Source organism: Gasterosteus aculeatus, chromosome 4 (assembly GCF_964276395.1).
Source record: "Gasterosteus aculeatus chromosome 4, fGasAcu3.hap1.1, whole genome shotgun sequence".
Classification (NCBI taxonomy): domain Eukaryota; kingdom Metazoa; phylum Chordata; class Actinopteri; order Perciformes; family Gasterosteidae; genus Gasterosteus; species Gasterosteus aculeatus.
In genome coordinates, this window is record NC_135691.1 from 33303924 (window position 1) to 33314480 (window position 10557).

The 10557-nt window shown below is 46.2% G+C and overlaps 3 protein-coding genes across 6 annotated transcripts; 2 read left to right on the forward strand and 1 right to left on the reverse strand.

Moving 5' to 3' along the window:
- The first annotated feature begins 391 nt into the window (after positions 1-391).
- Positions 392-4637, forward strand: hcls1 (hematopoietic cell-specific Lyn substrate 1). Of its 4 annotated transcripts, XM_040175286.2 has the most exons (16): positions 392-534; positions 1045-1128; positions 1235-1308; positions 1595-1718; positions 1821-1931; positions 2069-2123; positions 2214-2324; positions 2413-2523; positions 2600-2710; positions 2780-2835; positions 2922-2991; positions 3074-3222; positions 3307-3450; positions 3803-3941; positions 4025-4093; positions 4194-4637. In XM_040175286.2, the coding sequence occupies exons 2-16, from the start codon at positions 1045-1047 to the stop codon at positions 4328-4330; spliced, it is 1545 nt and encodes a 514-aa protein (XP_040031220.2). In that variant the 5' UTR covers positions 392-534; the 3' UTR covers positions 4331-4637. The 4 variants fall into 4 exon arrangements, with proteins under 4 accessions (XP_040031220.2, XP_077956576.1, XP_040031221.2 ...); XM_078100450.1 differs by having other exon boundaries at positions 395-534; positions 2069-2324; XM_040175287.2 differs by lacking the exon at positions 2413-2523 and having other exon boundaries at positions 395-534.
- On the reverse strand, positions 4619-6346 carry llph (LLP homolog, long-term synaptic facilitation factor). Its single transcript, XM_040175294.2, has 3 exons — positions 6229-6346; positions 5434-5662; positions 4619-5240 (listed from the first exon to the last, which is right to left on the reverse strand). Exons 2-3 carry the CDS (start codon positions 5648-5650, stop codon positions 5077-5079), a joined length of 381 nt encoding a protein of 126 aa, XP_040031228.1. The 5' UTR covers positions 5651-5662; positions 6229-6346; the 3' UTR covers positions 4619-5076.
- A 12-nt stretch (positions 6347-6358) lies between these two features.
- On the forward strand, positions 6359-8417 carry pex26 (peroxisomal biogenesis factor 26). The gene is made up of 5 exons (XM_040175290.2): positions 6359-6751; positions 6832-6972; positions 7190-7515; positions 7609-7749; positions 7843-8417. The coding sequence occupies exons 1-5, from the start codon at positions 6564-6566 to the stop codon at positions 7947-7949; spliced, it is 903 nt and encodes a 300-aa protein (XP_040031224.2). The 5' UTR covers positions 6359-6563; the 3' UTR covers positions 7950-8417.
- Positions 8418-10557: the final 2140 nt, after the last annotated feature.

Genomic DNA, 10557 nt, shown 5'->3' on the forward strand with positions numbered 1-10557 from the left:
TCTTCAAATAAATTAGAAAAATCTATACATATTTTGAAATTTTAAAAAGCAATAAAGCAAACAAATCGTAATACATACAAAGCATATCCTGAAATGAAAGTGTTACTTATTTAAGTATAAGTTACTTTTTTTTTTACTTGCTTTGGCATGAAATGAATAAGACTTTTAAGTGTGATTACATTATATATCTGCAAAAACTAAGAAAATAAATCCCGTTTTTTATGACGCAGCGCTTTATTGTGAATGACGCACAACAATGAAGTTTGTCACTCAATTAAAAATAAAAAACTCTTATTAAAGATAGCCATCTAATACTCCACAAACAAAATGAATACATTATGTTTTGAATTTCTGAATTCAAAATGAACTACAACTTATTTACATTTAGCGATACATCAACGCGCGTTCACGTGAGCGAGATCCGCGTCCACGTGTTCGGCGTCCAACAGTCGCAGCTTGAGGGAAGAAGAAGGAGCTCAGGTTGTCGGTGCAAAATCCACCTGAAAGCGGATATATTAACCTGACAGCAAGAAGGTAACGTTGTGTTTCTTTCCCTCAAAGTCTGCCACCCACAAAAATGTACTTACTTGTATTTTATTAAGTTTATTACGTTGATTAAGGAAGTAGATTTAGTCAGACGCAACGTCATAACACTACATAGCATTTCTTATCTTGTACCTGTGTGCCATAACATTATGTCTAATGTTACTTCTGTGTTACTATAGCTTATGACTGGAATATAGTACAAAACAACTAACCTTAACATTAATAAGATGCATGTTGAGATTTCTTTTGTGTGCTTCAGTCAATAAGTAAAGTTATTTTTAATTTGCTGGTTGGTTTAATGCTCTACGGGGAGTATTTCTCTTTAAAAGTTGTCTGTCCGGAGGATTTTAGTGTGTTCGTACTTCACGATGAAGTAGTTTGAGCTTCATTGTGGGGAAATGAATGTTAGAAATAACTTCCTTTTTGATACTTCAGCAAATGGTGGCCACAGCTTGTGGTCGCACATAAGTCTTACGCCCCCAGTTTTACGCCCCCCAGATGTGGAAGTCAGCCGTGGGTCACGATGTGAGCATGAAGGTGGCTGCTGAGGGGGACGACTGGGAGACGGACCCCGACTTTGAGGTACTGTATACTTCCTTGCAGACCTGTCCGGCTCTGAGGGAGGTGGGGGGGGGGGGGGTGAAGACGTCCGCGTAAGTCGAACCGTCTCTGACTTTGTGTTTTCCAGAACGACGTGTCGGAGCAGGAGCAGAGGTGGGGAGCAAAAACAATCGAGGGCTCGGGGCGAAAGGAGCACATCAGGTAAGGGAGGCCCTGTTTCTGCAGCGAGGTGGAGGGGGGGGGGGGGGGGGGGGCTGTGTAGCAACAGGAAGAGGAAGTGAGAGCACAGAGCACAAGCTTTCAGGCAGTAGGTCTCTCCTAATATGGGTAATATATGATGACACTTTGACATCATTCAAGGCAGTGGTGCTGATTGCATGCAGAGGACTTGCGACTGTCCAGCCCGAAAAGCCAACAGGCACTTTTTAAGGCTTCTCTATCAGTTGCTTCTTGCAAGGTGCCAATGAATCCCTTCACTTTCATTCAGCATCGCGGAGCTCAGAGACAAAGTGACCGTGGAGCACGAGCAGGTCAAGCAGAAGGATCACACTCCCAAAGCCTCGTACGGGTACGGGGGAAAGTTCGGAGTGGAAAAAGACCGGATGGACAAGGTACAGGGCGCCGGGTGACACGTCTCTCCTGCTGTCTGCCGGGTTGTTTCTACTTCGCCGTACAGCTGGTGGACGAACCGTCTCCCCGTCTCTCGTCTCCAGGTGGCCCTGGGGAACGACTACGTGGCGCAGGTCGAGCAGCACTCCTCCCAGAAGGACGCCGCGCGGGGCTTCGGCGGGAAATTTGGTGTGCAGAAAGACCGAGTGGACAAGGTGAGAAGACCTTGTAAATGCGCCTGCGTGCCAACACGGGGCCGCGATGCAACCAAGTGGGAACGTTTAGACAGAAGACATTTACTTCCTAAAGTAACGTTTGGGACTCAAATGCCACGTGTGCGTGTTGTGTGCAGTCAGCCGTGGGCTTTGAATACAAAGGAGAGGTGCAGCAACATGCGTCTCAGAAAGGTGAGCCGTCCGCCCGCCGCCTCGCTCGCTCGCTCGCTAGAACTCCCCCGTCATCGTACATCATTTCTCTTAACGTCCACGTGTGTTTAGATCACTCGAAGGGGTTCGGAGGGAAGTACGGTGTGGATACAGGAAAAGTGGACAAGGCGGCTTTGGGGTACGACTACAAAGCAGAGACAGAGAAGCACCAGTCGCAGAAAGGTCAGTTCAAGCGGTAACGTGGGCGTTTTTTTCGACACGTTCTTTTTTCCCCGGGCATCGGATTGATCTTCACGCGTTTGCCGCTCAGATTATTCAAAGGGGTTTGGAGGGAAGTACGGTGTGGAGAAAGAGAAAGTGGACAAGGCGGCTTTGGGGTACGACTACAAGGGAGAGACAGAGAAGCACCAGTCGCAGAAAGGTCAGTTCAAGCGGTAACGGTTTTCGACGCGTTCTTCTCGCGCCATCGGATTGATCTTTATTGGTTTGCCGTTCAGATTACTCAAAGGGATTTGGAGGGAAGTTTGGCGTCGAAAAGGACAACGTGGACAAAGCTGCTCTGGGCTACGATTATAAGAGCGAGACGGAGAAGCACCAGTCACAGAAAGGTGAGGAGTCACGTACGCGCTGACGCGTCTCTTCTCGCGCACCGGGCTGATCGGATGGATTCTGTTTAGATTATTCCGCAGGTTTTGGGGGTCGCTATGGAGTCCAGGCGGACCGCATGGACAAGGTCAGCACTGAACACGCTTCATTTTCAACGAAGCATCTGACTAATGATTCCCAAAGTAAATCCTCCTCTCCGTTGTCCTCTTTTAGAGCGCGGTTGGCTTCTCCGACATGGACTCCCCTACCTCTGCGTACGAAAAGACGCAAGCAGTAGAGGCCTGTAAGTTTGTTCGTCTGCGATGTTCCAACGCTGGTTTCCCATGTGCTGTTTTCGGAAACCGTTTTTTCTCCGCCGTGTGCAGCGAGTGCAGGCGCGGGAAACCTGAAGGCGCGTTTCGAGAACATGGCCAAAGCTTCGGACGACGAGAACAAGAAGAAGGCGGAGGGGGAGCGAGCGAGGAGACAGGCCAGAGAGAGCAGAGAGCGAGAGGTGGCGGCACGCAGGCAAGAGGTAACTGGAAGTGGCGCGAGGACGCCCGGACGTTGAGTGGACGCATCGGCCCGCACGTTGTCCGACTTTCCGCGTTTCCCGCAGGAGGAGAGCAGGAGAGAGGAGGAACGTCTGCCGCCGTCTTTTCCAGATGAGGCCGAAGACGAGGCCCCGGATGTGGAGAATGAAACGCCGCCGCCTGAAATCCACCACCACATGCCAGAGATCCAGGAAATACCGGAGCCAGACGTAAAACACGCATATAGTTTATAATCTATTTGTCAGCGTTAATAAGGCGGGAAATATTCAGAACAGAAGTAAATCTGTTGTGGATTATTTCAGCAGTGCAGTGAGTATTAATATTGGAGCATTTTACATATATCAATGTGATATTTTGGATTACAATATAAAATCAGTCACATCAATTTATGTTGTCTAATTATAGCAACGATTTGACTCTATTTAAACCACGTTTGTTAGTAAAACGAGGCGCTACCAGCCGCTTGTCCTCAGCTGTGACGCAAACAGGCGTCGTACTGAAAACCTCTCAGGTCACCTTCAGGATTTGAGGTCACTAAAAGACGTTCCGGGCCGTTTCCAGGATGAACCGGATTACGACGAGCCCCCCGCTCTGCCGCCGCGCTCGGATTCCCCCCCGCTGCTCGACGCTCCGGCACCTGTGGAGGAGGACGAAGAGGAGGACGAAGAGGAGCGCGACGACCCGCCTCCTCTGCCGCCGGGTTTGTCACCCGTCTGTCGAAGGCCACACCGTTTGACTGCGAAACATCGGCTCGTTTCCATTGTTCAATTTCTTTTTTAACAGCTCGCGACAACGACTACGAAGACCTGTCGGCCGGCATGCAGGCCGTCGCAATTTACGACTATCAAGGAGGTGCGAACACCTTAGCGGTCTAAAGTCCTTCGTTGTTTGACAGTTAATAATCATCCCTCAACATCTGTGACGACATCCGTCCGCTCTCCTCCCCTCACAGAGGCAGACGATGAGATCTCCTTCAACCCGGATGACGTCATCACCCACATAGAGATGATCGACGAGGGCTGGTGGAAGGGACAGTGTCACGGACGCGTCGGCCTTTTCCCGTCTGCTTACGTTCAGCTGAGGCAGTGAGCGAGGAGCTTCACTTGAGCGCTCGCGTTTCTCCGGTTGTTCAGCAGAGGAAATTCATTTTAGCGCTGTATTTATAGAATCAATGACAAAAAAAAGAGGTTGTGTAATATCTCACAGGACCATATTGAAAAGAAAAGGAGTTAAATCTGTATTGAATTTAATCTTCTAGTAGGAAACTGCTCTGTATTGTCAACGTGTCAGTGTCAACCTTCAGGGATATTTACTGAAAACGTATTTTAATCGTCATTCTGCTTTCCAAAATTATTATTCAATAAGAAAAAATGTTAATAAAGTTGTTTATCTTCAACATTTATTCATTCATTATTTTGCATACACCAAAAATACTGGAAAAACATTCCAGTACAAGATGAGGGGAGAAAATTAGGAATAACACACAGGCCAGGCTTTATACAACAGTAATAAACCAGCCGTAGACTTACATTGTAATAGAGGATATGACAATCCGCTGCACTCATGTGATGTAGTAAGACCAGCGGAATCATATTTTCAGTCTTAGTTTAGACTTTCCAGAAATGCTGTTCCATGAGGACAAACATTTTCCTGCACTGAAATATTTTTACAACAGACTCTGATGCACAAACATGAATATCAGAATCCACTGAACAGAATGAGATTCAACCAGAGAAGTTCCACGTTTATCGCGTAGTACGGAGTACATGAACTGAGTTGCTCTTGCGTCAAAAGTCTTTAAAAGGCAAAGCAGCGGTCTTTGGTTTTCCTCTGGTTCACCAGGCGATACCCTTCTTCTTCTTCTTGCCTTGGCCGCTCTTTCCCAACCGCTTGCCTTTCAGTTTCTTGGCCTGCCGTTGATTCATCCAGCCGGGGTACTGACCATGTTCGTCCAACAGAGTCTTCTTGTTGCGCTTGCTGTCCATGTCCATCTTCCCCTCTGTGACACAGGGGACAGCAATTTGTTAAATAAGGAAGATGATAAAAGACATTTTAACGGCATGAGGAATTTAGAAAGTGATGTCTGTCTAATGCTTTGTGTATGATGTAAATATTTGTCTTTGAGCTGGAAAAGTATGCAACCGTTTCAGCCCCGTTTTCCCCCCCGTGGAACATGTTGTGCGTCCTCTCACCGCCAACCGCGACCTCTCCCATTGCCACACTCGCTGCCTCCATGATCTGGTCAGCTGACACCACAGTGGCGATCTCCTGGATGTCAGTCATGACGGCTTCTGCCTTCTTATCCAGACTCAGAGCCTGTTTCAGACGGATCAGCTCCTTCGGAGCATTTTTCTTCCTCTTCTCGGCTCTCATCTTCCTCTTCCATTTGCTGCGGAGGCTTTTTGCCATTTTAAGTTTGATCTAAAAAAAACAAACAAACACAGCAGTCAGTTTACACGTTCTGATGCAATTATTTACCAAACCAGGAATAATTTCTCTGAGGGCACTAACCCCCTGGAGGTAGTGTGAAGACATTGTTTTTAAGCTTCAGGACAGGAATCGTATGAGAACATGCAGCTCATGGGAACAACCGGTAGTCAGATAGCAGTGCCGAATAGTAATAAACGTGAGAAGTGATGAGTTTATAGCTCCACGGCCAAGATAGCAGCTCGATGAAGGTACTTAACGTTACAAAAGGCTCGCACAAAGCTGTCTTTGGCCTAACGTCATAATACATTAAGTTATTACACGATTCACATGACGATCATAGCTATAAGATAACCGTATGCAGCGTCATTAATCCGTTACACTACGTGGCTAGGTGAGTAACTAGCCAAACGATACGATAAAAAACTGTTCGCTAGCTTGTTAGCTATCAGAAGCTAAACCTGCTTAAGTACGCACTTTAAAGCAAACTAATGCCACGTGTTAAATTAATAAAGTATACAACACATATTTAACATGTTAAAAAATAAGCAACGACTTACAAAACAATTATTTAACTGCCAACAATTGTCCCCCGTAGACACACAACCTGCTGCTCGCACGTGTTTACAAGAGGAAAAAAAATCTATGACGCGTCTTCCAAGAAGCTGCGATGTGATTGGCCACGACAGCCGAGCGGAAGATCCTGACGTCTGATTGGCTGTTGGTCTCAAACCAGGAAGCTCGAAGGATTACGGAGTGTAAATAAACCGCAGAGGAGAGGACGATGTAGAAATCGAACCTCCAGACAGGCTCAGTGGTATATTTTAGGGCTTTAAAATAGTTTTAGTAGTAGTTTTTTTCCCCTTCATGTTTATCGGCATCACACGTGACGGCCATGAGCCACTGTTCATCCAGGCTGGCGCCCGCCTGCAGCCCGCTGCCCGCGTTCACTGCGACGCAAATGTCCAGCATGTTGGACACCGCCGCAGAGCAGATGATGGTCGACAGAGACTTCCAGGCGGCTTTCGAAACGTGCGACAGAGGCCTGGAAAGTCTCGTCGACGTCGAGCGAGAGGACAGCAGGTGAAGGTCCAACTGCACCTTTAATCACTGCCTGTCTGGTTTATGTCGCTGAGCGTGTTCCTGCGCTTTGTGTCCCCCAGATGTGGCGACTTTAAGGCTGGCTTCTGCATCCTTGGAATTCAAGCATTGGCCGAGATGAATCAGTGGCAGGGCGTCTTCTCGTGGGTCCTTCAGCAGTACGAGCACCAGGAGAAAATACCAGCTAAGATCATGCAGATGTGGTGAGAAGAGCTGAAGCTTTTAGTCCATCCATTAATAAGTTAATATTTGGTACCCTCTTATTAAAGGTGGTTCTGTTTATATTATTTAAGTATTTGAAAAGACAAGCAGGCCTTTGGTCTTGCCTTTCTCATGCTGAAATTATTCTTTCTTGATAAATAACTGAAACAATGATTTTCATTTTTTTTTAAATGCGGTATATTTCGTCTCTCGTGGCAGCATACTTCTTTACTCCACGGTGGGAGAGCCGGCCGCGATGCGGGAGCCCGCCAGAGTTTGGCTGCGCTGCCCGTCCAACGGCGCGGCGACGGGGTTCGGCACGGTGGCCGAGCTGTACCTCCTGCACGTCCTCGTGCCTCTCGGGCGCAGGGACGAGGCCGGGGAGCTGATCGTCGGGGAGGTTGGAAGCGTCGCGTTCACGGAAGATCAGAGGCAGACGGCACTGGACGTTGTGCAGGGAAAAGAGCAGCTGGATACGGAACCACCCCTGAATCCCGACGCCGGTCCAAACTCTGAGATCCCTTCACGTCCCGTCTCAAGTCGAGGTCTTCTTCTCGGCCCTTTTGACGTGCTTTGTACTGATTCATATGAGTACAAACAAGTAATGCCGATTGTCTGATTGTGTTTGTGCTGAACAGGATCTGTACTCCAGAAACTTGAAGCCATGCTCAGGTTTTTGTGCAGAAAGGCGTCGTCGAGCGCCCGCGACTCATTCCGTCTCCGGGGACTCTTTCTGGCCACCGTCCTCCTGTACATGCTTCTATTCCGCATGGACGCAGGTTGGAATAAAATGTTTGTAGCTCAGTTTCATCACAGCGTTTGAAACCTCTTTATTGGAGCTAAATCTGTTCTTCCTGTTCTCCCCCCGTCAGCTCATCCATCTTCATTCGTGTGGATTTCCAAACTCCTCCAGCTGCTGAGACAGCTGTGGACCGCCATGTTCGCACCGTACTATCAGGCTCTCACTCGGAGGCCGTAAAGGACTAAAAGTCACAACGTTTTTCACTTATTCATTTTCACTTTGTTGTGCTGATAAGAGAATACGTATCAAACCTGTGTGAACACCAGTCATATTAATGCCTTATTTCTGCCCCAAAGACATTGGATGTGACGTTTTCTGAGTCGGCCTCCAGGCGCTCGACTAGATCAACATGCTTCAGGTTTTATGTCCATCATCCTGCCGCTTCCTCTTCATCATAATATTGATTTCACTAACCAGAAAAGTTTCTCACAAAGGTTTAAATATCAGGAGTGAATACAGGAGGGCCAAGACTGCGGCAGCATCAACGCATGCTAAATATAAAACACAAATGTATATATATATATATATTATTTACGTCTAGTTTTGTAAACTGTCCAATTGTAGTGCACAACCGGATTTTTCTTTTTTTTTTTTAAAGGAACTTTAGTTTGATGTATTGTTTAAATACAATAATACTGCCATCTATTGGTCTTTTTTATTTCTCTGGTCCTCGTTCCCTTTTGAAATAGATACAGTCTATAGCTTTATGTCGTCAAACTGGCTTTCATAAATGCCAAGCAAAAGATGCAACACATTCCAGACCTCCATGCAAGGATCGAAGGGTCTGTCATTTGCTTTTTAAACATGCATAGACAGTTGAGATAACAATGTAGCCACGTTGTTCTATTTTTGTGTGATCTTCACTTCTTTCGCCACGGGTTCTTTGGCCTGCGGACAAAGCGGGAAGGCAGCAATTCCAAGCAATTAATCAACTTATCAATCAAGTATTATGATAAAAATGTCACCATGCTTCCTTGAATGAAATCACGCTCGGAGGAAATGACACCCTTGCTTTAACCTGTGCTTTATTTCAACAAATCTCCTGCTTCCTTTTCAGTGCCTCCTGGTTTAGGAAGCTACAGCTGTTCTGATTAGCTCTTCGACATCAAAGCTTAATATTCTCCATCTAAATCAGTCATGTTGCTGCTGTGGTAAACGCCAGTGAGAGATGACTCACGCAGCAGAGTGTGAGTCATCAGGCAGCTGGATGACCCCCCCCCCCCCCCCTCCCCACCCCCCCGCACCCCCACCCGTGCCTCACAATGCAGTGAGTCGTAGTTTTGTGTGCATAGATGGCTGATATTTGATTGATTGTCAATCGTGATGACACCTATGACCTTATTTGGGTTGATATAATGAACATTGCAACGTTTGCCTGAATGATGTTGCACCGATGCATCGTTAAAAAAAAATCACCATAAAAATGGGATTCACGTGCGCGTCAGTATACATTAAAAATAACGAATACCATTAATACTTCATCGCCTCCTCTGGCTGCACTCATGTCGTGAATTGATGCTTCCGTCGTGAGTTACGGTTCCATTGCCGTGTCTAAAATGTTTGCATGGTTGTGAATTACAGTCTCCATCAACGTCGAACGATGCCTCTAAAATGCTTCCTGGTTCCTAAATATTCCTGCAAACCTAAACGTTACGTTATTTTAGGACTCCTGCATGTGAAGGAATAGTTCCCATCATGCATTGTGTTCCTTTATAGTAGCATTAGAGCCGGAATAACCCCCCGGTGTCCGTTCCATTGCAACACAATAAATTGCTCGTTAAAGCTCATTCTCATTCGATATTGATTTGGTCCCAGTAAAACTGCAATTACATCATATTACTTACACTGTGATGGACGGGGGGGGGGGGGGCTTCTCTCTTCTAACCTCCTCTCATGCTGCCATTGGAAAGCTGCAGTGGTAAGCTTGTAATGTTAGCTTTATGGCTGCATTTACATTCGTGTTTAGGATGAGATAAACCTTTCATTAGTTAACGTGTTGCATACGGTGTCTGTTTGTAAAGGGGTCTGTTTTAACAAAATTCAAGACGTAGTTAAACATGTTTTTTAAACCCTTTGTTTATTCCCCCCCCTCAACAGTTGCATCAACCCCCAGACAAACAAATCAACAAAGCCCAGATGCTCTAATTCCCCTCAACTGAGATTGGTGAAGAGATTCTGAGGTAATGGAAAAAGCTACAGAATGACATTACATGATATTATAACCAGTTTAAGAGAATACTTTCCAGCTGTAGACGTCGTAAACAAGTCACTGAAATGGGTCGTTGAATACCGCTGTACAGTAACTACAGGTCCAGCATGTGGCCGGGTGATCGATGACTTCCTTTAGAACCACTGAGGCCAGACATCATATAAAGATAATATAATTGGAGCGGAGCACGCTGCACGGCCACACATTGCATGTGATTCCCGACATGTTACATGAAAACATATTGGATTACGTGGAAACGTGCACCCTCTGCCACAGACACATTAGATTCAATTATAAGCAACTCACATGGGGCCCCAGAGACCTTTTGAGTAAATCTTATGAAGTTTAAATAGATTTTGGATAAGCTTTTTTTCCCTCGCAGACAAAATCTGCAACTTTCTCTTCTCTTTTTGTTTAAAGATGATGGATCTGCAGGCTCTGTTCCATCCAGCAATCCATCACTGCCAAATGTCTTCAATTTAAAGGCACTTATTGCTGTTTGGAGAGTGGACAAATACTACTTAGAGCGTTATTTTGCATTCTGCCGCACCATATAATTCACTATTGACCTCCACA